The sequence below is a fragment of the Mustela lutreola genome, chromosome 1, assembly GCF_030435805.1.
Source record: "Mustela lutreola isolate mMusLut2 chromosome 1, mMusLut2.pri, whole genome shotgun sequence".
Lineage (NCBI taxonomy): Eukaryota > Metazoa > Chordata > Mammalia > Carnivora > Mustelidae > Mustela > Mustela lutreola.
Window position 1 is genome coordinate 90,980,735 of NC_081290.1, and position 27,099 is coordinate 91,007,833.

At 34.8% G+C, this 27,099-nt stretch overlaps 1 protein-coding gene across 4 annotated transcripts in view; it reads right to left on the reverse strand.

Annotated features, from left to right (window-relative positions):
- Positions 1–4,704: 4,704 nt before the first annotated feature.
- MYOZ2 (myozenin 2) overlaps positions 4,705–27,099 on the reverse strand; it is a 35,542-nt gene continuing 13,147 nt past the window's right edge. For all 4 annotated transcript variants that reach the window (XM_059169514.1, XM_059169524.1, XM_059169533.1 and 1 more), the window contains 4 exons: positions 23,582–23,751; positions 17,671–17,800; positions 12,070–12,253; positions 4,705–5,099 (listed from right to left, as the gene is read on the reverse strand). In XM_059169514.1, coding sequence (XP_059025497.1) covers positions 4,865–5,099; positions 12,070–12,253; positions 17,671–17,800; positions 23,582–23,751 — 719 coding nt within the window. In that variant the 3' untranslated portion in view covers positions 4,705–4,864. The remainder of the gene's footprint in view (positions 5,100–12,069; positions 12,254–17,670; positions 17,801–23,581; positions 23,752–27,099) is intronic.

Here is a 27,099-nt window from a genome sequence, read left to right on the forward strand (position 1 = left end):
AAAGAATTGGAGAAGACTGACAGAGTGAAGTGAATTGCCTGAGATTACATCGCTGATTTGTAGTAGACCAGCAGCCAGCTGGCACCTTCCAAACAACAGCTTTTACGTTATCCGTAAGTAAGTAATGATACAGAAGATGTGCTCAGAGTATCTGTTTGGGGACAATTTACATTAGACAGTTGTGTACATGTAGAATCTGAACTACTTCAAAAGGTATGAAGAAAATCCTGCAGAAAGCACGAAATAACACAATTAATTCCTGTCCAGGCTGGCCTGTATTTCTTTTCAGCCTGCTTCATTCTGGCATTCCTTTTTTGCCCCTTTTATTTATATTTATTTTGCTAGTGCTGCAGCTTCTATACTAGTTCTTCAATCAGCAGTTTTAAAATAGGGTATGACATTGAACTTATCTTTTTTCCTTCTGACTTTTTCCGGTCCTATTTCCTGACACATCTCCATCCCCTTCAGCTGTCACTGAAATGTGTTTCAAAATGTAACACAGTACAGAAAAATAAGCACATTATTTTTGGTTCTGAACTATAACCTCTTAAAATTCTGATTTCGCCCATGTCTGCCCATACATACCAAATCTTCCTTTTATTTACATTTATTGAGAAAGCAGAAAAAAATTTCTGTCCTGAGTTAAAATTCAGCCCTTCTATCTAAGGAATTCAAATAGAGACACACCCTGTTGTTTATCTAATAAACACTCCAGCTTCAGCCCTGGAAATCTTTACACAATTTTACTTATTTTTTTTTCCTTAGTTCTGGAAAGTCTAACTTTTTAAAGTATTATAATTTCCCAAAGACTCTTTGATACGTTGGTGAAGTGCTTTGATCAGTAGGTTCCCCTTGCTTGTTCTCTGGGCAAAAGCTGGCATTCTTCCACCTTTCATAGAAAGCAAACTGCCCTTCTTCCTACAGAATAGAGCATGTGGAGGTCGAAGATATTTTTCATAAGAAAAGCAGCATTCAAAGCAATACTTTCCTAAGCTTAATAAAAAGCAGTTGAGGCTGAGAAACTGCAATGATGTCATGTAAGTTTTATCTTGCATAAGCAGCAGAGTGAGGAAATTCCAGAATTAATAAGTCTGCTGGTACAGCTGTGCCCCGAGTTGGAAAGTTCAGGATGTTCTTTTCATACTCATGACTGGACATTTTGCTCCACATTAGCCTTTGCAAGAATAATTGCCCCCCTCCATTTCCAAGCTGCTAAAACATTTATAAATGGATCTATTTAGAAAATGTAAAAGTTTAAATGGATTCAATAAATGGTCACTTAGACTCAAAATTATAGTTTATATTTGCCTTGATTCTTTAATGACCAGTAATTAGTAGTTTTTAATTATCAAGTGTTTTTGAATAGTGAGTTAAGAAATGGAAAATCCTAACTTTGAGAAATGATTGAAGGGAGTAGAGTTAAAAGCCAAGAATGGTCTTTTTAACCACAGCTCTAGTTATTAGTGTAGCTCTAGTTTTTTGTTGTTGTTGTTGTTGTTTTTAAGATTTTATTTATTTATTTGACACAGAGAGAGAAAGATCACAAGTAGGCAGAGGGGCAGGCAGAGAGAGAGAGGAGGAAACAAGCTCCCTGCCGAGCAGAGAGCCCGATGCGGACCTCGATCCCAGGATCCTGAGACCATGACCTGAGCTGAAGGCAGAGGCTTAACCCACTGAGCCACCCAGGTGCCCGCTCTAGTTATTATCTAGAGAACAATTGTCCAGCTGATCATTAGGAAATTGGCTTACATAAAATAGGAGATATAATTTCATGATCTGGAAGTCTGTTGAATGGTATAATGGAAAGGAAGAGAGTTCCATCTAAAGTTTTGAGAAGTAGAAAATATTTTCCTTTAAAGGAATGGCTTTGGTGTATTATCACACTATGACTTCTTTCAACCTTAAGATTTCTTAGTGTCATGCATTCTTTTCCTTTCTTTCCTCCTTCACCTCTGCAGGGGAAAGGAAGGGAAGATTACACAGATCAAAAGGATGCATGATTCTGAGCAGAAATGAGCAAATTTAATCAGAGTTTGCCTTCATGGTCCTCAGATTTCTATATTAAACATTCATATTGCTGGTTTTATTGAGTTCACATTCAACACATCCTAGCAGCACAGCCTCCTCTGATCATGAGTGCCTGAGTGACTTTGGAGGATAACTCTGAAATTGTCCAGTTCATAGCTATATTTGCCTCAAGTTAAGATAAAGGAGATTTATTATTATTTTGTCTAATGTAAAAAAATAGCTTAAGGCTAAATTTTATTCTGAAAGAGAAGATAAACAATGACAAGAGCATATATTTTTAGAGCCAGACTTATCAAACCTTCGTGCTAGAATTAAGCAAATCACCTTAGTTCTCCAGGGCTCAATGTTCTTATATAAAATTGAGATTATTTATTATACCTTCCTTGCAGGATAATTATTCAAATAAAAACTGACAAATATATGTTAAGGAGTCTTTAGAAAACCGTGAGTACACTGCCTGGCATTTAGTAGTCCATCAATGAAAGTTATTTTTATTCTTTTACTTTTTCTTTTAATTTTCATTCTCCTTTATTCCATTTTTCATGTATACAAATGTGACTGGAAAAGATGCCACAGTCTTTCTGCTGTTCTAAATAGACTATCATATTTCTTCAGGCTCTGAAAGATTTAGCTGCTTTTCAGGTCAATGGAAACCTATTCAAAGTTCCTTTCAAATTCTCAATTATGTAACAACCCGAGTGTGAAATTTTGGCATTTCTAAAGGTGTCAGACAGCTGAGCTAGAATTAATACACATTTCCAGGAAAGGGAGAAATATAATAGTGAACAGAGAGTTATTCCATCGTTTTCTCTCCAATCTTTAAAAAAAAAAAGGCAACTGAAGATTTTCCCTTTTTAAATATTCCTTTATGGTAGTTGCAGAAGGGGGGAGTATTGTTCTTTTAGCTAGCGTATTTAATCACGGGCCCCCTTTTAATGGTTGACAGAATGGTGACATTGAGCACACAGTTAAATTATTTGGAGATCATTGAAATCATGCAATAAAATTTCAGTTTAATGAGAAATAGTAACTCATTTCAAACTGCTAGTAAAAACTAAATGATATCATCACAATGTATAATAGAATATGACAATTTTTATTTTTTAAAACACTAAAAATGGACCGAAAATTGTCATGATGAGAGCCTTATATCTAGGTCATCAAATATGCCAATGTTGTTATTTTAAAACAGATAAACACCAAAACTTAAACTAAATTATCTTAAAGATATATTTTAAATTATGTAAATTCTCTATAATTTCAGTATGTATTAATACAATATTTTGATATTGCTACTTTGTAGGAACTTTTTTCATTAACAATTTTTTTAAAAAATTCTCTGCTTACAAGACTAGTGAATGATTAAAACCACCAATTCCAGCACTGCATACACAGATTCTTTTGTAAATATGTTGTTATGTGGCATTTTCTTTACTGTCCTCTCTCCCTAAACTTAAGTCTAGGCATAGTTTTTTATGGCTGAGTCATTCCTTCTCTGGCATAACCTTCTATCACAGAACTCTTAACTGAATTGAAATGGGAAAAATTGATACTTATTTCTTATTAGCTCTATGCTGTCTACTCCCTCTATCATATTTTAAGACAGATCTATACCTTTATATTAGTTTAGCCTTGTATATCAATATGTTTGCGAATCTCATTTGCTTTCAGATGTTTTGTGCTCTTTCAGTTCTTGTGTTTTTTTTAATATTTTATAGCATATACTCCCTAGTATTTAAGGACTAGAATTTAAAGATTCAGAAAAAAAAAAAAAACCTGTCAATTCAAATTATACATCTCTCTCATGCATACATATGTATATTTTACCTATATTATTATATATTTCATTTGTTATTACTCCTCTAAAAATGCATACATAAAGTCAAACCTAATCAACACACAGCTTTGGGATTTATGGAGTTTGAATTCCAAGTATACCCTGGCCATTAAGACGAGTATGATGTTTGCTGTATCATTGTTTCTTTGTGTGGTTGACTTAATACTAAATGAATATAGTCACCCAACTGAACTTTGGAGAATGTCATCTGGAATAGTTACCTAGTGATTGAAAGCTGGTCAAAAAATACAAAGCAGTTTAGAAATTCTAATAATGACTAATTAAAAGGCTTTATCCAGACATGCTGTTTTATCCTGGTCACGAGAAAAGAATGCTTTCCAACCCTTTTCTCCATCCATAATGTTTGTACATCAGCTTCCATAGCTTTCATCCCTTAAAGAAAACTCCAAATGTGTCTAAATATCTTGCACTGCACTCTAAGTCTAGATCCCACTTAAAAAACTTATTCAAAAATAGCTCATATTAAAGAAAAATAAGATGCAAGCTTTTTTTTTTTTAAGACTTTATTCATTTATTAGACAGAGATCACAAGCAGGCAGAGAGAGAAAGGGCGAAGCAGGAGCAGGCTCCCTGCTGAGCAGAGAGCCTGATGTGGGGCTTGATCCCAGGACCCTGGGATAGTGACCTGAGCAGAAGGCAGAAGCTTTAACCCACTGAGCCACCCAGGTGCCCCAAGGTGCAACCTTTTGTAGTCAGTTACTCTTCTGGACTTTCTCAGTGACAAGTCTGGATTGTTTAGACTGGGTGAAAACAAAATTATGAATAAAGACATGTGAGTTGAAAGTTTTTAAAACAAGATTTCAAATTGTTTATTAGTGTTTGATCTGATATTTAATTTAAAAGCAATAAAAGGAAAATTGCTAAATTGCTATTAAATTATTGTTACTAATGAAGAGTGTAAGTGATTTTGCCAGTAAGTAGAATAATGAAACAGCAACATTTATATTTAGACGGTTTTGTGGCACATACAACTTTTTTTCATAGGTCTTCTGTTTCTGGTACAGTGGTATCCTCTGTAGGCTCAGTTGTTATCACTATAGGAATATTTTCTGATATCCATCCCTTTGGAGTCCTATTAAAGGACCGTCTACCAGAAAGAGGATTGGCAAAAGCCATAAACCTGGGATCTGTTAGAAGTAGTAGCTCAAAATCTGGAACCTTGAATTTAACCATCTTTGATGCTTTTTCAAAACCTCCAAATGGGGTGGCAACTCTGTGAGAAGTGAAAAGAAAAAGAATATATTAATTAATTTTCAAATTCACTTGCCAGAGAATTTAATTCATAATTCTATGGGAATGTTTTTAAATACTTAATACAATTTTCAGTTTCTTATCTCTGAGGCAAACATTTTTATTTTAGAACAATGTTTTTATGATAAAACATATTTGTTAATACATCAATATAAAGTCCCTTTGTATGTACTCTCAGTTTGGGACTAAACTAATCTATTCTATACTCTGAGCTCATTGAAAACATTTCTTGCCTTTGTGTCTTTGCTAACAATGTTTCCCTGCTTCAATATTTCCTCCCTGCCTTCTCTCCACATGTGTATATCTTGTGGCCTTTAAGTTCTAACTTTCTCTCAATTATCCCAGCTGGCACACTGTTTGTTAGCCAAATTCCTATAGCAGTGTCAGTCATTTGGTGCTTATGATATGGTATTTTGGCTTGTTAGCTTTTTTCTTTTACCCCATAATATGATTTGGTCTGAGTTTGTTTTTTTAATAATATGGGTTGGTATAATTTGTGAATTGTAAGCTCTCTGAAGGCAAGAAGTGTGTCTTTTTCAAAAGAAAAAATTCTATTTTTCTTTTGAATAAAGTCCAACTCATTTTGGCATTCAAGGCCCCACATAACATTCTAGCTTTCTTTGATTTAACCATTAATTTATTTATTCATTCAGCAGCAGGCATTTATAAGTGGATAGGGATATAACCTTGAACAGTGAGCTCAAAGTTTGAGATCTCTTATTCTTTCTTTTTTTTTTTTTAAAGAGTGAGAAAGCATGTATGCATGGGGTGGGGGAGGAGCAGAAGGAGAGGGAGAGAATCTCAAGCAGACTTTACACTGACATGGGCCTCCATCTCACCACCCTAAGATGACCTGAACTGAAAATAAAGAGTCAGACGCCTAGCCAATGAAGCCACCAGGCACCCCACCAGCTTCTTATACTCTAATGAAGAAGATAGACAATTTATATATATATATATAGATAGATAGATAGATATATGTGTGTGTGTATATATATAGATAGATAGATAGATAGATAGAAAGAGAGAGAGAGAGAGACAAAACATCTGCTAGTAATGAGAGCTATACAGGAATTAAAATAGTATAATTTACTAGGGCATAGATGAATAACTAGCTAGCTAGTTGGGGAAGACTTCTCTGAAGAGGTGACATTTAAACTGTCATCTGATGGTAAGAAGTTAGCCATGTTAGCATCTCAGGCATAGGGAGTAAGTAATGCAAAGAATCTAAGGCAGAGATATTGTTGATATGGTCAGGAAAAGAAAGAAGGCCTATGTTGGTCGACAAGTATGTAAAGAGAGGACAGAGGTAGAAGAGGTAGAAGAGAGGACAGAGAGGTGGATTGTACGGGACTTTGTCCAAGTAAGGAATATGAATTTCATGCTAAGTGTGAAGGGCAACACTGTAAAATGTTAAGTAGGGGAGTAGTGTAATTTAATTAAATTTTTGTAAAGGTTACTCTGACTGCTGTTGCTCTGTGAATAGACTGTAAGAGGACAAGAGTGGAAGGAGAGAAGATATTGTGGCAATTCAAGTGAGAAATGATGGTGGCTTGAATTTCAGGTATTTTCCATGAAGATGGAAAGAAGTGGATGGTTTCAGGATGGGTTTGGGGAGTAGAGTCAACAGGATTTTCTGATAAAACGGATAAAAATGTTTGAGGAAATATAGAAATCAAGGATTCATTGTATATACAGAGTTTTAGTATATACAGAGTTTAGGTGGAAGATACAGAAAGGAACAGCTTTGGTGTATGGGTGGGAAACGATTTTGACATCCCAGTGGAAAGGTCAATCATGTCCATTTGTCCTGTTCTCTTTTTATGTCCCTTTTGTTCCAGCCAAATTTAATGAACTGCTTCCTCTTCTCCTTTATGCTCTCCTACTTTTAGTCATATTCTTTTTTCTCTGTTAGAGTACTCTGACACTTATTACCACATTTCTCTATCTCCTTTAGGTTATAACTTTTTCTAATTTGCACTTCCAAGTAAACTTTAAGTTCTTTAGGTTCTAAGTTTGTTATTTAAGTAACATGTAGCTTTCTTCTTGAAGCTTTCCTTGATCTCCCACAGCCAGAAGTAGCTTTTTCTCCTCTAAGTTTCCATGGATTCTGTTTTTACCTCCCCTATAACCCCAATTCCTATTTTCCATTACATCCATTGATATATCTGCGTAATTTTTGTGCTAAACCGTACTGCAAGAGGACAGGAATTCTCTCTGATATATCTTTGTAACTCATTACAATATACTTGTATAGTGCATTATACCTAGAAGACTCTCATAAAAATTTGAACAATGGAACTGGGAAGACTATCAGATTGTCTAATTGTTGTGGAGATTATTTTAAAGCCTGGAAAAAATCTGATCTTCTTTGTAGCTCTGTCACTCTGTGATCTTTCTTGAATATCTTAATTTCTGTGTGACAATAGTGAGAGACCGTGGAGTGTGATTAAGTAAGGAGACAGTGATTGATGGACTTTGAAATGTGGGATGGCTTTAACATGTGGAGCTGATGTTTTACTGAATAAAAGAATAAATGAAAAGTAAAGATACAATGTGATAGAGAAGAGGGTGCTTGAAATGATTCTGCAGGCAACACAGGTATTGGTAATGACAAACTTTAAGATAAAGCCAGGGGTGGCTGAGGTGGGATTCAGAAAGCGATCCTTAAGATGAGAGAATCAAAGGCTTGAAAGGGTGGAGAGTTCAATAAATCATATATGGATTGTGAAGCTACCAAGAAGTGTGAGCAGAATAGTCCTGGGGAGGAAGACAGTGAGCCAGACACTAAAATCCTCAGTGAAGGGAACATCCATTGAGTGGAGAGAGGATCTCAACAATGGCTGAACAGATGGTCCATGATATAGAATCTCTGTCTTGTTTCCCATCATTTTCTTATCTTCCACTAATTTACTCCTCTCTGATGAGCAGTATGTTTTATTTTCTGTTGCATCTGTTTTCAGGTTGACTGACCTGATGATATTTCCCCCAAATTGCTATGATAGATATGGATAATAACAGGTCACTGATTGGTGCAGCAACCTTAGTCCCAGGTGGTACTTAGCAAAGGTATCAGTATAGATTTTCACATTCAGGGCCTAAAACCATACCCTGGAGGTAAAAGAGATCAGTTTAGAAAAGAACTCAAAGAACTTAGATTATCATTTCAGTTCTTTATCATTATTAAGCTCCAGAAGGCATAATATTGATTACAGCTATTATTTAGTGACTAGGTACTAATATATCAAACCCTTTTTTACATGGTTCTGAAACTCTATTGATGAAGTAATCACATTGGTGTCTCATTAAAGAGCAGACACTAATTCAATCAGTCTAGTGTGTGTCCTGAGACTCCACATTTCTAATCAATTCCCAGGTAATGCCAGTGCTACTGGCCTGTGGATCAAACTTTGAAGACAAAGGCTTTGCCTTTTTTTTTTTTTCATTAAATCTTCATAACCTTATAAATTGGTTCTACTTATATCTCTATTTAATAGATGACAGAGACACAGCTAAGTTGAATGACTTGCCCAAAGTCCCCCACCTATTAAGCTGTAGAACGAGGATTTAAACCCAGTCTCCCATGAGTCCTATTTTTCTAGTCACTACTCTATACCACACCCTCATGAGATAATTCTTGGGGTATATGGGGCCTTCTGAGATCATTTGCTAAGTAGAGCAGTGTGTTTAGGAATGTCGCCCTGCTTGGGCTGTGTCTAAGTGATGTCAAGCCAGGTTGCTGTCCCATTCATGATGCAAATAGCTGATTCATTGTCTCACATTTTGTCATTTGATTTACGGAATTGAAGAGTCTTTATGACTCAGAGTTGATTCAGTACATAAGTAATACTTATCCTTGGATGTGCAAGATGTCCAAGACAGTGTTTTATCATTTTAGAAGGTGGCCATTATATATCAATAGTTTGTTTATTTGTTGATTCAGTCATTTATTTGTGCAACAAATTACTGATGGCTTATTATGTCTAAACACCTTACTATGTGCTAAGAATTCAAAGATGCAATAGATCTTATGGACAAGTAAAGAGTGAAACATGAAGATTAAAAAAAAAAAAACCATATCATTTAATAAGGCAGTTGCAAGAGTGTCCTGTGTGCGGAGAAGCTTAAGGTAAAAAGCACCTTAGTCCACCTGGTTGGTCAATAACCACTTCCTAAACTCGGAGCCTTGGATTAAGACCAGCTGTGTAATTTGTAGGCCCCAAATGAAAACCTGGGGTTCTTGCTAAGAAATTGTTAAGAATTTCATGTTAAAAACAACAAAGCATTGAAAAACCAGTCATGACCCTTTAAAGCATGGGCACCCCATGCAATTGCACAGGACTTGCACCCACTCATGGGAGTTCAGGAATATATGATTATCCACTGGATGCAAGATGCTGATTTACTTTTGGCCATGACAGGCAGTTTGACATAAAGGAGGTGATTTTTTATCCAACCTAAGATTGTGTTGATTAGGACCAGTATTTATTTTCATGAAAGCTGGTCTATTATTTGTTCACCTTTATTCTAGTGGGATAGCCTGTAAGAATCCCAACTAAAAGCTTAGAATGTTTGGACCTCTCCTCTTAGCAGACCCTATATTCCTATTTCTGGCCTTATCAGATTCAAGATTATTGAAAAGTTTGCTTACTTTCTCTACTTATTAGCTGTGGCCAATAAATCAGCAAAATCCTTAACAGGAAAAAGTGGTACCAAATGTGAGTTTACTTCTCTAACTTTACCTCATGTCTAGTTTGGCTCGTTAAGTCCTTAATTCCTTGACAGATTTTCAAACATTTTATAATAACTAGATTTTCTAGTTATTTTTTTGAAGTTGTTCTAATATAACTAGTCTTCTGTAGCTAGAAATGGATTTCCATTTCCTACCCATGTAATTTTTTATAGGCTCATTTATTTAGCAAGCATTCAAGGCAAAGATATGGTTATACTGTTTAAATGTTTGTTAAGTAGGCTAGTAGAGCAATATATGTAACAGACAAGGCCTCAAATTTTGTGTAGCCAGGTATGTATACTTTAAGGGCAAAAAGGCTCTTAAAGCTACCTGTTCGGGATTATCTATGTATCATATTTTGTTTCATCTGTTATTTAACAATAAAAAAGAATCTAAGAATATTGCAGCATTATTTACAATAGCCAAGATATGGAAGCAGGCCAAGTGTCCCTCAGTAGATGATTGGGTAAAGAAGATGCGGTATATATTCCACTGGAATATACCCAACAGACTAATACTTAGCCATAAAAAAAGGATGAGATCTTGTCATTTGCAACAACAAGGGTGGACCTAAAGTGAATTTCACTTATATTTCACTTATGCTAAGTGAAATCAATCAGAGAAAAGCACCATATCCTTTCACTTATATGTGGGATCTAAAAACAAACAAACAAACAAACAAAAACGAATGAACAACAACAAAAAAGCAGAATCAGCCTTACTTACAAATACAGAGAACAAACTGATGGTTGCCAGGTAAGGAGGGGCGTTGGGAGTATGGGCAAAATGGATGAAGGAGTGCAGGAGATACAGTCTTCCAGTTATAGAACGAATGTCATGTGACTAAAAGTACAGTGTAAGGAATATAGTCAATAGTGTTATAATAACATTCTATGGTGATAGATGGTAGCTACACTTGTGGTGAGCACAGCAGAAGCACTGTATTGTACACCCAGACCTCATGTAATACCATATGAGTAATACCATACTCAAATTTTCTTTAAAAATTGATCAGTTCTTATTTACTGTCTCATAAAATCAGTGACAATGACTAAAATATTGGCATATCTGTATGAAAAGACATTTGTATACATTAAAATAATAATGAAATGTATATTGACTTATACCAAACTATGTTCTTAAAAAAGAATCTAAGAATAGGCTGTAATATTAACATTAAGTTCTGGAGTTTTTATTTATATATTGATGTGTATATAAAAAGAAAATTTTTTCAAGGAAAGGAGAATTATTAACAGGTTAACTTCTCTTTTCGCTCTCTCACTGAAATAGCACTCATTTGGTGTGTATACAAACAATAGGCATCTCTTTATAGCCAACCCAAATATACCAGTGTGTTTGTAAAACTGGAAGCAAGCTGCTCAGCAGGCATGGGATAGGAAAACCACAAGGTGCACAAGAAGTCACACAACATCTCTAAAGCACTAATCTCAGAAACAAGCCTCAAGTATTTCATTATTTTCCATTTTCCCTTAGTGTCTTAATTTTTGTAATTTTCTACACTCTCATTTTGGAAGAAAGTTCTATCATTGGTTCCAGGACACTCCTCAATCCTTCCTTAAATTCTGTGGTATACCTCATTTATGCAGTAGATGTAGTACTAATACTATTAGCATTACCAATTAGTAATAGTATTAGGAGCAATCCTAGTAACTCTATTACTAATAAGAGGCATAATATTAATACCACTACAATTGTAAAATGTGAAAACTAACATTCTAATAGTGTAATAGTTTTAAAAGTACTACAGAAGATCACCATTTAAATGCAGACTTTGTGGTATTCTTTTGTAAATCAAAGACTTACTCCTAAATTTATTAATTTTCAAGTGAATAGTCATTAAGCAGCCTATAAATTAGGAATACTTTTCTGTGGGTGCAAAACAGCACACTGGAGATACTTCTATTTATTTATTTATTTAATAAATAATCTTGATGTTTTAACAGTGATGGTTTCTGAAACATTTCCTTCATTTTTGTACTAAAAAACCCAAGTCTTGCCATACTGTAAATATGTAATATTGTAAAAATCAGTCCTTGCCTAGGCTTAGGAGTTATCCTGTATGACTATTTTGAATCTATTATTAAAATTTCTTTTTCTTCCAGAGAATTCAGCTCTCCATACTATGATATAAAACCCTTGGTATTAGATGCCACAGTATCACCCAGGATAATTGGATTACCTGTTAAAGCTTCTGTAATCAGGCAGTTCTACCTTTCCTTCAGGCTTGAAAAATTTAGGGTATAAAGCCTCTAAAAGCTCCGGATCACCACTAATGGCCTGTTCCCAGGGCGACTGATAGTACTTCGGGACAGCTGTGGTGTTGAACTTTTCAGGAGGAATTTCCTTCAGTGGTCCAGAATATCCTTTGGAAAAATATAGCAAGAGTAAATAAATACAGAGCGCCTAGGAGTTACTGAACTCCACCTAATATTTTACCATGTTTAATTTTTCAAGTGGGGGTGAACTTATGAAGAATGCATCCTTTTTATGCTCTTGGCAAAGAGTAGTCTGAAACTGTAAGACATTTTTAACCCCTTCAAACTTATGGAATTTCAAAAGAAACCACTTTTCCTTATGTTTAATTATACCAAATCATGCAAGTGTTTCTTCCTTGATTATCCTAGTATGTATTTGTTCAGTGCAACTATTCATTTAATTGTGAAAAACTGTTTCCCTTACATTAATTTTTTTTAAAGATTTTATTTATTTATTTGACAGACATGGATCACGAGTAGGCAGAGAGGGAGGCAGAGAGAGAGGAGGAAGCCAAGCAAAGAGCCTGATGTGGGGCTGGATCCCAGAACCCTGGGATCATGACCTGAGCTGAAGGCAGAGGCTTTAACGCACTGAGCCACCCAGGCACCCCACCCTTACATTAATTTATAATGTAGGATTTAGATATCAGAGTGAATGAACTAACTTAAAAATATATGTTGAGTGTCTACTGTGGTCTAGGTGCTGGGGAAGGATCAGGGAAGACAAAATCTCCCCCCTCTGGGGGCTGATCCGGTAGAGGTAATTTTTAGTTCTTGTCTATCTTAAATTGCTAAGCGATCTGCAAACCATTTAAACTTCAAAATGGCGAAGTAACTTGTTTCCATTGCCTTAATCAGGCCCCAGTCTTATTCCCTGGTGTGCCCATCCCATGCTTACTTTGTTCCTAAAGATTTCTTACCTAACTTTTCTGCTTGGTCTCACCTCCTCAACTTCTTCTGGGAGCTGGAAATTTTTTGTAAGTGCCATTTAAAAATCACACAAATTTCTGGCATCAACTTTAAACCGCTTTTACCTGCATCAAAGTGACATTCTTCAAGTATTCAAAGGCAGCTGGGTACTCTCCAACTACACCACCATACAACTTTATTGTGTCCTTTGCCTAATTCTTTTTTCCATGACGTCAAAACCCTTTACCATTTGTTCACTCTTACTTTTAGGTTTTTCTGAGGCTCTTTCTCTTCTCTAAAATGTTTTCTGCTTTCTCGTGTACAATCATGTCTATCCATTCTTTACACTGAAGAGTTTATCTCCTCCAAAATATCTTGCTGATAATGCCACCTCTAGGCAGTTATTTGTTTGCAGTAATGTAATTTTTTTTTTGGTTACCTCTAGTATCTCATGGTAGTCTCTTTTGATGCTTGCCACTTAGCTACTCAAAGATCTTTTCTTATACTATGCATTCTCCCCAGAAAATTCCATTTATATTCCTGGTTACAATTGTGACCTACATATTCATAATTCTTTTTTTTTTAATCTCCAGGCTCTTCCTTCCATTATATTTTTCCAAACGAATATCCCCTGACACTCTTAATAATCTTTCTAGACCTTTATGTAGCCATTTTCTCCCATCCAAGTACTAACCAGGCCTGACCGTATATGTTAGCCACTTTCTACTTAGTTCTTCCTTTATACTAGTGAATACTTGGTGAATACCAACACTACCTCAGATGCCCAAGATAGAAGCATTATCCTAAACTTCCTCTCTTTCCCACAGCAGATCACTAAGTACAGCTGTACTTCTTAAGAATTGCTAAAATAGTGACTCTCAACTTCATTTCTGAGTCACTTTGGGCCAAATGGATTCTTCCTTTCAGAGATTTAGCTTTAGTAAGTCTCAAGTATGGCTTATAGATCTTAAGCAAGGGATTTGCAAACAGAACACTGGAAAACTTGCTCTGGAAAATTCCTTCTTCTTTCCTCATTCCCTTTACTACTACCTTGGTTCAGGCCTTGACCACCCCTTGCCTAGCCTTTCACGATAGTCTTCATACTCATCCTTTAGTCTCCAACTCCTCCCCAGACTCTCCACAGTGCTGCCTGAGTGACCTTTCCAATTGGAAAACTGGATCATGTCACTGACCTCCCTTTCCCAGGGTGCTATGATGGCTACCCATGACAAAAACCTAGATTATTCAGCACAGCCTCAGCTCCTGCCATTCTCCTCTCACATTTTTATGCTCCAGAACTTGGATCTGCTTGACACATCTTGTGTCCCCTCATGCTTCTCTGCTTGCTCCATTAGTTCCCTGTGCCTGGAATGCTCTTTCTAATTCTTGCTACCTGGAAATTCTTACCTTAAGCCTTGGCTTGAGGTTACCTCTTCTATTTAGCCTTTCCTATCTCCCCCAGGAAAGCAGAGTTACTTTTCTTGTGCTTTCCATTTGTATGGTGTATAGAACTCCATTATCATAACTAGCACATTTTATTTCCCATTCCTTTCCTAAAAGTGATCAGATATCAGCCATCTAGAAACTGGAAATTTTAGAATTTTATATTTTAAAAAAAGTCCTTGAAATCCCACTACCCTAATACAATTATTTTACCTTTGTGTTTTTTTCTCAGTTTTTTCACCCATAAACATAATGATCACATAACCGTAATTCTAGTAAACCTTCTATCTAGTATCTTTTATTCCTAACCAAGTTTGCTTAGAATATTTTCATGGTTATAATTACTTTCATAAGACTATCATAATAACCTACTACATTGAAAGATGATAAGGGGTCTAATCTTTTCACATTTTAAAAATATTCCTGGTTTTCTAATTTCTTTTTATAGGTAGAATTAACTAATAACTCTTTTTTGATATGCTGAATTATGTACAGGAAAGAATGTAATATGTTTAAGTTCTCAGATACATTACATTTCAACAATGCTACATGATAACATAAATACTGTCCTTAACACAACTGATTTAAATTCAAAGAACTTAATTCCTGCAGTATTATGGCATCATAATACTCTTATTGATTCATATTTGAAGAAACTTTTCAAAAAAGCTTTTGGATACATGGCATATTAACCAATAATAATTCTTGCTAAATTAGGTAAGCTTAAGTTTGCTTCCTCAGTTTGCTATACTTTTCAACTTAACAACCAAGAAGGAAGGGTCCATTACTCTGTTTCAGGATAAACTATCTGATGAGCTCCATACTCCCCCCTTTTCTTAATCTATGTTACATGGACATTTCATAATATTTAATAACTGGATATTTAGATTTAAAGCACTGTATGAGTTTATACTTTTAAATGTTCTACTTATATATGTATAAATTTACACATATGTGTGTATATATATATTCCTGACAGTAAATAAAATGCATATGATATTAAATTATATATGCAGAGAGAAAGTGAGACAACAAATGTAACATGAACTTTTGTACTGTCTCAAGGGTGAATTCCTTGAGGGTAGAGATGAATTTTTTTTTATTCCTTTTGCTGTGACATGGTTTACAATGATGACCATATAACAAAAGTTCTAACACAGTGTTGAGAGTACCAGACTGAACCAACATAAACATTTCTATATGTCTTCTCTTTACTATTTAAGAAAACAAACAAAAAACACTCCAAACATTAGAAATCAGAAGGTTCTCAAATAGTGGTGGGAGCTAAAAGGATATGTATGTGTTCTTTTCTGTTTTAAGGATGTAAAGTTGATAGGGAAAGAATTTACTTTAGCTAAGTACAGTACTGTCCCTCTTATCCTTGGTTTCACTGTCTGCAGTTTTTCAGTTAAAGGCAGTTATCCTGGTTCCGTCCAGTCCTGTCCCAAAGCAGCTAGCTGCTCCTTCTTCTGACTCATGGTCAGAGTCAATAGTAGCCTAATGCTATGGCGCAGTGTCTACATCATTCGCCGCACTTCATCTCACCACACCGGCATTTCGTCATCTCACATCATCACAAGAAAGGTGAGTATGGTACAATAAGAGATTTCGAAAGAGAGAGACCACATTCACGTAAGTTTTACTACAGTGTATTGTTATAATTGTTCTATTTTGTTATTGTTAACCTCTTACTGTCCCTAATTTATAAATGCAACCTTATTTTAAGTATGTATGTATGGAAAAAACTTTGTATATATAGGATTCGATACTACCCACAGTTTCAGGAAACCACTGGGGTCTTGGGTGTATGCCCTGTGGATAAGGAGGACTACTGTACTTTATTATATGGTTGGGAACTATATTTATCACACTTAATTCTCAGAACCCTGTGCAGTGAGATTTGTTTTGCTTATTTTACTTATGAAGACAATGGAGACTCAAAGAGAGTTACTTTCTTTCCCAACACAGTAGTAAAATGGGCAGGGATGGATGGAGCCAGAAGGCTGAACCCAGCCAGGTCTGTCTGATCCTTAGGCTTGTTTTTCTCCTGTGTGTTTAACACTGTGTATGTAGAATCTGTTACCTGCTTTGCTGCCACACACACACACACACACACACACACACACACAAGGCTACTTGAAAGCCATTTGAGAACTTTATTATGATGCTTCACTTAAGAGTTCTATGCATTCTAAGTGTGTTCTTGGTCTCCTTCAGGGCTATTTTGTCTATCAATACTTTTTCTCATGGTGTTCAGTAAGAATGTACTAATAAATCTAAGCACATCAATGACTGAGTTAATTTATTTTTAAGTAAGATTCAATATGGTACAGTTGCTTTACTTACATATTTTCAAAAACTGGCTATTTGAGAAGAACTCGAATCGCTTTTGCTAAATTTATTGCTTATTTTACAAAAATATGACATAGATATTGTTAATTTCAAGTCTTTAAAAAATCTACTTTGTACAGTACTCTTGAAGGAATACTTGAAGGTACTTGCTGTCATTTATTTTGAAAAGGTGTTGTCTAAGTAGATAATTCTTGTGACATTTAATATTTCAAAATATAACAATATTTCTGAGTAACATATACTCATTAGATAAGGATTTATTTCTCTTTTAAGATAATAAACAAATAGGCAATCTTGAAGAATTTCATTTAACATCCTTTAACGAAGCAGAGAATAATGATAGTAACCTCCACAAGGTCAATTTCACAAGGCATCTGTAAATTTGGTAACTGGATTTAATTCTTGATCAATCAATGAGTTTATAACCATTTGTGACCTCAGTTTCTTAATTTGTAAAATGAGGACTGTAATAAATATATCAGAGTTATTTTGAAATTAAAGAAGACAAGATTAGCACTTCATAAATTATAGTCCTATACAAATAGAATTTCAATGTAATTGTGACTCAATTTTTAATATAACAAATACAAAGAACCATATGAAAGAACATAGTAGAATGTTTTACATGACTCCTTAGATCTGAATCTTTATATTTATCTTGAACTTAACCACAAAATAGATATGTAATGAGTAAAGTCATGTCACTTAGATACCATTTACTAAAGCAGCCAGATGACCTGAGTCATAGATTTAAGTGCACAGCAATTTCATCCTGTTTATTTTACTTATTGTTTATTTATTGTTTCTAAGGGAATAGTTACCTGGTGCAATGTTTTCCGGATTTGGGGGACTTCGTGGATCCGGAGTGTTGGGAGGGGTAAATGGGGCTTGTTGTGAGCCACCTTCCAAGTTGCTTCCATCCAGTTTCCCATTCTGCATGGCAATGTTGTGCTGTGTGTGATCAAAAATAAACTCTGCTGAAAACTCAAAAATATTAGACACACTAATATGGAGATACCATATGTGCAAAACTCCACTGGTATATTTAAAATTTAAGTACGGCGCCACTGCCTTGTTCCTTGCGGTCTCAATAGCTTATATGTAATTGGAGCTATTGAATGAGAAATTTTACTGCTACTAACTTAAGATATGTTTTATGATAACATTCCAGTTAATAATAATTAATTGAAGCTTACTATGTGCCAGGCAGTATCTAGGGCTTTGTATCAATTAATTAATGTACTATTCACAAAGTCCCCATAAAGGTGAATCTATTTAATTTTTAAGTCTTTAATAATCTATTATTATAGAGCATACTGGCCAAATATTTGGCTTAGCCATTGTTACATTACAATCTCTATTTATATTGTTTATATTTAATTTTAATTTAAAATTTAATCTGAAATTTGAACACCAGCTGTATAAAAAAATATACTTGAAGCTGCATAGATCTGTAAAAGGAAGAATTTGGGATTTCTAGGAAACAAAATGCTTAAAAGAGATGTTTGTCTTTTAAGTTTTAGCTGAATTTGTTTTATGATTATAATTTAGGATTTATTCTATGACATTAATATAGCACTTCTAAAAACAGTTAATCTTCATTTTAACAGAGAAAAAAGACATTTTAATAGGCAATGTTCTTAGAAGCATGACTAGGCCTTATCTCTATAATAAAGAATTGTTTTAATTATATCTGGGAAATATTTATATTTTATTTTATTTTTTAAAATATTTTATTTACTTGACACAGAGAAAGAGAGAGAAAGAAAAAGAGCACAAGCAGGGGAAGCAGCAGGCAGAGGGAGAGGGGGAAGTAGGCTCCCTGCTGAGTAGAGAGCGCTACAGTGGGGCTCCATCCCAGGACCCTAGGATCAGGACCTGAGCCAAAGGCTTAACCAAATGAGCCACCCAGACATCCCAAAATATGTGTTTTAGAAAAGACGCCAACTGGGGCGTGGGTGGCTCATCATTAAAGGTCTGCCTTTGGCTCAGGTCATGATCTTAAGGTCTTGGGATTGAGCCCCGCATCAGGCTCCCTGCTCTGTGGGAAGCCTGCTTCTCCCTTTCCCAGCCCCCTGCTTGTGTTCCCTCTCTCACTGTGTCTCTCTCTGTCAAATAAATAAACAAAATCTTAAAAAAAAAAAAAAAAGCCAATCTATCTAAGAAGTATATAAAGTCAATTTTTTTAACCCTAAAAAGAAAAACTTAGTGAAGAGAACAGCAAATAAAAACCAACTTTGACCTTTCTCTGTGTGACATAAGCAAAAAATAATTGGAGATGCTTTTTCATTTCTGCATTCATTTATAATGATATGGTGGAAAATAATTTTGTATTTAATACCAAAATAAACTTCACCCTCATTTTCAGGCTTCACCCAAACAATAGCCTCTTGCCAGGTGATTTTTACAAAATTCACCTTATTCTCTGCAGCACCATGGGTAAAGCTGCTGTGGAAATGAATAGGGCACAAGTAAGCAATGGTGAGTTGGCTTGTGGAAAGGTGCAAAGACATGAGAGGTAATGTTTGTTAGGTGAGCACAGGGTTTGATTACTAGGCAGAAGAGCTGATATTTTATTCTGTAGACAATAAAGAATAATTTCTAAATACTAGTGTAATGCTGTACTCAGAAATATTAGTATTTAGCATTTTGAATGTAGTTATTATCTTAACTGTTAGACTTATTTGACCAGATTAGTATTTTTTATCACTCTGAACTTATACCACCTCTTAAAATGTTAATTATAAACAAAAAACCAGTTGAGATAAATATAGAACTATCATGCATTTAGGATTCTTTTTCTAAGTTCCGTGAAATGCATTTCAACTAAACTTACAAAGCATTCTATCTATGGTGTTTTAAGAATTGTAATACTGACTTTCATTAGAGACTTTTTCCTGGGGATTAGTGAACAGGACAATCAACTGCTTCTAGCTAGTCATTAATTATCAGGAAGACACCCAGTATTGCTATTGTCATTGTTAAGTATACAAACAAAGCCTAATAATAGTTGGGTAGCAACTTACTTTAGTTATGACATAAGCCTTAAATTATAGAGTTCCATCATATGTGATTCCCTTCATGAAAAGTTGAAGAGGTAAATGAAAATGTGTTTCTTTTTATTTCAATTAAGTTGACCCTAAACAAAATAAAACTAATGCAGCATCTTATAGGTTATAAACATAGAAGTTATAGATAAGGTCTATTACATGATTTCTGTTGAAATATCAATAGAAATAAAAGGATTTTTTAAAAAACCTGTTCTATAATTTGTACTAAATACATAGAAGTTATTTTACTTTTTATAATATACTTACTCTTTCCCCAGTATTATATAAGATCTCAACAGATTTCAAAAGTCCATAATTACCAAATATGTATGTAATCTTTACTATAAAATGTAGATTGTTTTCTTTAATATCATTTTATAGTGATTTGTAGAAGATAATTTGAATTATCATGAATCATTCTTCTATTTTATTTTTCCTTAAATGCTCATTTTCTTCATCCATTTTATTTTTTTGTCTATTGGTGCAAGAATTTCACAAGTTGGGGTACCTGTGTGGCTCAGTCAGTTAAGTGTCCAACTCTTGATCTCAGTCCAGGTCTTGATCTCAGGGACGTGAGTTCAAGCCCTACATTAGGTTCCACATTGGACATGGAGACTATTTAAAAAAAAAAAAATGGGGGGAGGGCCCTGGGTGGCTCAGTGGGTTAAGTCTCTGCCTTCAGCCTACATCATGATCCCAGGGTCTTGGGATGGAGCCCCGATTCGGGCTCTCTGCTCGGCAGGGAGCCTGCTTCTCTCTCTCTCTCTCTCTCTCTCTGCCTGCCTCTCTGCCTACTAGTGATCTCTCTTTCAAATAAATAAATAAAATCTTTTTAAAAAAAAAGAATTTGATCAATCATGAACTAAGGGTTCAAAATTGGCTTGTGTAGCAAGCAGTGGATCTTCATTTCTTGTTAAGAAAGCACATTTCCTGTTATTATTTATGTCATAAAGTTTGTGTGGCTTGAATATGCCAGTTTCTCAGCAGCAGAGTGTGACCAAAAGCTGACCTATTTTTTTAATTTTTAAGATGATACTTAATATTTGAACAAATGGCATTAAATTACCAGGGAGTTGCTTTATATTTTCATCTAATGATGTCCTAAACGTTATAATAAAATAAGACATGTATATAGAGTTATAATTATTATAATTATTTTGGCAGTATAGCTTAAGGGAAACAGTAAAAGTTCATTTCAGAAAATATAGTCAATAAATTAGGAAAATGTGATTTAAATCATATAAAGATGATTCAAGAAGTAGACTATAAGTAATAGTTGTTTTCTATCTTTCAATGTTATTTTGTTTCCCTTTCACTACACAAAAAGCTGTATTTATTTGTCTTTGAGCTCCCAACATCCTATCTAAAACACAGTAGGCATTCAATAAATATTTGCCAAAAGTGTAAATAAATGAATGGAAATAGATCTGAACCTAATATTGTTTTTAAAATTCCTCTCATATTAACAAAGCTTGCTTCAAGTTGCAATCTAATGCCTTGATAAAGCAAATATATCATTATAAAATGTGGCTCACTATTTTCCTCAATAATTTATCATACAGGTCAATTTTAGAATTAAATATAGATCATTAAAGAAGACACTTTAGAGAATACTTGAGTCCATTCACTCATTTTCTAAATGAGAAAACAGGTCCAAGAAAGCAAAGCCAAATTGCATGGCTTGTAAGATGGCTGGGACAGAACCCTGGTCTCCTGGTTTCCAACCCAGTTTCCTTTGATTATACCATGAGAAGTGTCAGTACCAAGAATTCTAGAATTCTGAGTGTTGGGTTTCAATCTTCTTTATTATAGTGTTAGTTAAGATAAATGAATATACTTCCTTGAACACTACGTTTCTCATTTCTAAAGAGAGAGTAGATTTCATCAGACTTCAGGGTATTTATGTTATATAACTCAATGACATACAAGTTCATGGTATACATTATTATTGTTTGTTGCTCTAAGTTATTTATCAGCATTTAATTGTTTATTTCAAAAGCCTGTTTTGGACTATTTTATTTATTTAGTGTCCAACTATCTAGGAATACTGAAAAACTATCAAGGCATGTTCTTAGATTTTATGTATAATTAGAATAATTGGCCACAGGTTAATGAAAATAAACTAACACACTGGAGATGAGGGAATATGTTGTGTTTATAATTACATTTAAATACTCATTGCCCCTTGATCCAGAATTGTAGTTAAAGCATAGACTTAAAGATTTAAGTATAAATTATGAAAACTGGATTTACTCATTTATTCAGATGTCTAGACTTGTAGATGACTTCTCAAAGAATTTCCTTAAGCCACCTTATTTTATACTACTCCTTAAAGCTGTTGTCATTATTAAAAGAATATGATTATATAATTGGACTCCATCAGCTGAGACAGAGATTATTTTAGTCTCATACTGTATTAGCTACAATCATTTTTGATAACTAGATATCAGACATAATTATAGAGTAACATAACATTATATTTATCCATGACTTCAAGTGAAAAATCATCCCTCACAAATGTAAATACTATTGTTCAGTAAGATTTGATGTCTAACTGAATTCATAGTTATAACTACACTTAGTACATGTTGGATGAGGCTTGTTAATGTGCAAAATAGATGATTTCATTTAAGTTATTCTCCATTTATTGTTAACCAGAGAAAACAGACATTTTGAATAACTAACATTTCAGTGTTTCTGGATGTGGATTTTAGTTATATAACTAATTATAAAAGATCTCAGTGAAACTAGTCTGTTTCTTGTAAAGAAGTAAGATGTCCATTCAAAACAACTGATTAGTGACGGCAGCTAGCAAATTCTAGGGTTTAAATTCACAAGTAAAGTTACATACTTCCCATAGCTATAGGAAGAAACCCTCAGTAAATAAAATTTAAAATTGTTATAGTTTCCACCACCTCTTCAAATTTAGAACCAATTCTTTATTCCCTTTTGATTCTTCATGCTTGGTACTTTATTTTTAAAGCCAATCCCCCAAAACTAGTTGTTTTCCTGCTATGAACTTCTTCCTTGACAATCTCTCTACATGACAGTTTAAAAGAATATAATATAAATGCAGTATGTAAAATATAATGTAATTAATTTGTCTGTTCATTTGTTTATTATTTTTCAGATGCAGAAAATTTGGTCGAAAGAGTTTTGTCCACCTTGGTTTTGTTATTAATAGGTATCAGACTTCCTTACATGATGTGGAATAAATGCTTTGAGGGAGAGAAGCTCAACTATGTCTGTAGCTCTCAGGCACGTTTCAGTGCCAGGATGTATTCAGCCAGCAAAATGCTTATGCTTACTTTGTGGAGTGCTGTGTGCTTTGGAAGTGTTTCCATCCCAAACATTTAACTGTTAGAGATAAGACCATGGAAACTTTTAGTTCCGCCAATCTCCACTCCCTCTCCCTCCTCTTAGCAGAACACACCAGCTTTTCAGTGACAAATCTACAGGTTTGTCATATCCCTACTGAACTAAAAAGATACTCATAACATATATAATACTTCTTTTGTTTATTCATCTGAACTATTTATTATCATAAAAAAAGGTCTAACAAAATCCACAGAAAAAATACGCTGAATAAATATGTAGAATACTTGTTTGGGATCCAGTGATAGAAATACACTTAGAAATGCTACCTCTTTATTTAGACACCACATAATCAAGTTATACCTACATTTATTTGTGCTTTAGATTCATACTGGAAGTTTTCAAATGTGTATTTATCAGATCTTCTTTGTCGCATCTTAAATAGTCTGGCGCCACGGTTACTGAGATGGGATAATTCTTCCAACATGATGTCTCTAGGGATGCTGACTTTTTTGCCCAGGTGCATAGCATCTACATCTGTAAAACAACATTCATGTATATGAAAACCCCAAGGTAATCATCTTTAAAGGCTTTGCTAAATTCCATAATTTATTGCCTGCTATATGCTAGTGTAGTGAGTAAGATAGAGACTCTTTACTCAGACTGCTTTAGGTTGAATCCTAGCTCCCTTACTTTCTCTCTGTATGATTATTGATATGTTACTTATTTTTCTAAGCCTGAGGATCCTCATCTCTAAAGTTTGGATAATACCTACTGAATATGCTTGATATGAGCATTAAATAAAATGCTTCATATAAATCACTTATCTATGATATCTGGCACATAGAGTAAATGAAAGTTAGATAATAACACTATTAATATAATTTAGTGTTTCCAAATTTAATGAGTTTTCAAACAGCCCTGCTTATAGTTTTAATAAGTTCTATTTGGCACCCCAAATTTGTATGTGTGTTTCAGCTGTCCTTATTGCTTGAGTGCCTACCCTGCCATCTGTGCCACTCCATTTCCCGATCTCTGTTAAAATACCATTTATTCTACAGTCATCATCAAGGAACCTAGTATAAAGTAGGCAGGTAGTACTGAATGAACAAATCATTCCCAACCTAGCTTATGCTATTTCTGTGAATCCCTTCACTAAATCTCTATTCATAATTATACATGCCTTTTTCATATCCCATAGCACTGAATCACAATTACTTGATTCCATTTTACTTATTTGATAGTTTTCATTTTTTTAATGTTTTAGTCTTTGTGTCCCCCATGCCTTAAATATATGAGATGTTCCCTATAAATCTACGAAATACAATTATAAATCCTGGACATTATGTATATAACATAAGAAGACTTTGAAAGGTGAAGAGAAGAAGACAATTAACAAGGAGACTCAGGACTCAAGGAACAATGTGGTGGTGAGTTCTCTGGGTTTTCTTTTAGCTTATAAATCCCAGACTTGGAGCTAAGATGATAGCATCCCAGACACACCAACAAGTGCTAACGAAAAAAAAACCCTAACAAAAGACAGTTATCATTAGCTAAAGGACTAGGAAAGGAGCAGCCTAAAAAAACAGAAAATTTAGACAATAGCCACTCTACTTCACCAAGATACCAAAGAAAAACCTTGGGTCCTATCCATACCAACAAGTTCCAGGTGAGGAGCTCAGAATTTTACCATTCTGAGGCTATAAGAAGGTGCCCCAATATTCCCAAAGGGGTGGTATCAGAAAAGCGAAGGAAGAAGCTGGGACTTTCATCTCTGTCAGCCAATAACAACCCTCCCTCTCTGAGTGTTAGTGAAGACCATGTGGGGATTTCAAACTAACACCCTCTCCTATCAGTAGTTAAGAGCTCTTCTCCTCAAGTTTCAATGAAGCCATGTAGGGAGCCTGCACTTCTACTTTCACCTGATAGTGATGAGGTGCCACTGTTCTTCCCTGGCTGAAGCAGTGTCAGACCAGTGTAGATGAAAAAGAAGGCTTAAATATAAGAACAAGAGTCTTAGAACATAATGTGAAAATTTCCAAGCTCATAAAAAATCTTTTCATACCAGGAACCAGGAAGATCTCAAACTAAATGAAAATGATGCCAATATGAGATGACTGGGATATTAAAATTACACAACCAAGATTTCAAAGCAGCCATGATAAAAATTATTTAAAGGGCAATTAATTACAAAGCTCCTAGAAAGAATTGAAAAAATAGAAAGCCTTAGCAAAGAAATAAAAATTCCTGGCAGAGAAATAAAAACTATAAAGACCTAATGGAAAATTAAGGACTGAGGATACATAACCAAAGCAGAAGTTTAACAGATGGAGTCAGTAGCAGAATAGAGGGGAGAAAGGAAAAAATAATCTGTGAACTGGGATATAGAATAATAGAAATCACTCAATAAGAACAACAGAGGAAAGAATAAAATGAAAAAAAAAATGAAGAAAACCTTAGGGGTTAGTGGGACTGGAACAAAAGATACAGCATTTGTGTCACTGAAGACAGGAGAGAAGAAGTAAGTGGGGCTGGAAAAGTACTCAAAGAAATAATGGTTGGAGTACCTGGGTGGCTCAGTCAGTTAAACATCTGCCTTTGGCTCAGGTCATGATCCTAGAGTCCCAGGATCAAGCTCCACACCAGGCTCCCTGCTTCTCTCTCTGACCCCCCTCTTCTCATGCTCTCTCTCTCTCTCAAATAAATAAATAAAATCTCTTAAAAATAAAAGAAATAATGGTTAAAAACTCCCAGATTAGGCAAGAAAGATAAATCTACAGATTCAAGAAGCTAAAGAGTGTCTTATACAAGATAAATCTATAGAATGTCACAAGACATAAACTTCTAAAAATTAAAGACAAAAAAACCTTGAAAGCAGCTGGAGAAAAATGACAACTTACCTATAGGGAGGGGAGAAAATGAGAATTACAGTGAATTTATCACCAGAAACCATGAAAACCAGGAAAAAGTGGCACAAAATTATGGAAAGATAAAACTGTCAACCCAGAATCTGATACCCAGTGAAAATATCCTTTAGAAATGAAGGAGAATTTGAGACATCTTCAGTTAAATGGAAACTAGGAGAATTTGTTTCCTGGAGACCTTTTCTAAAAGAATGGTTTGGGCAGCTATAACAAAACACCAAAGACCAGTGGCTTCTAAACAACAGAACTTTCTTTCTCACAGTTCTGGAGGCTGGCAGTCTGAGATCTAGGTGCCAGCATGGTTGGGGTTCTGGTGAAAGCCCCCTTCTGGGTTCCACATTGATGATTACTTCCATCTTGTGTTCTCACATGGTGGAAGGGACAGGTAGCTCTCTTGGACCTATTTTATAAGGGTACTATCTCTTTCACAAGGACTCCACTGTCAAGACTTAATCATCTCCAAAGATTCCATCTCTTAATAATCACAGGAGCATTGGGACTTCAGTATATGAATTTGGTGGGGACATGAACATTCAGACCATAGGAAAAAACTAAGAGGAGTTCTTTAAACAGTAAACAAAATATAGAGCAAAGAAAGACTATAGTGAGCAACAGTGTGGGTAAGTACAATAATCTTCCCTTCTCCTCTTTAGGTTTTTAAATTATGTTTGATGTTAGAAGCAAAAACTGATATAATATAAATATATATAGAAGAAATAGTTAAGACAATTATGTTATAAATAGAGGAGGATAAAGGGACATGAAGGTAAGTTTTCTGTACTTCGCTTGAATTGATAAAGTGATGACATCAGGAGACTTTGTTTATTTATATATTTTTAAAGATTTTATTTATTCATTTGTCAGAGAGGTGAGAGAGAGCACAAGCAGGGGGAGAGGCAGGCAGAGGGAGAAGCAGACTCCTCACTGAGCAAGGCCCCTGATGCTGGACTCAATCCCAAAA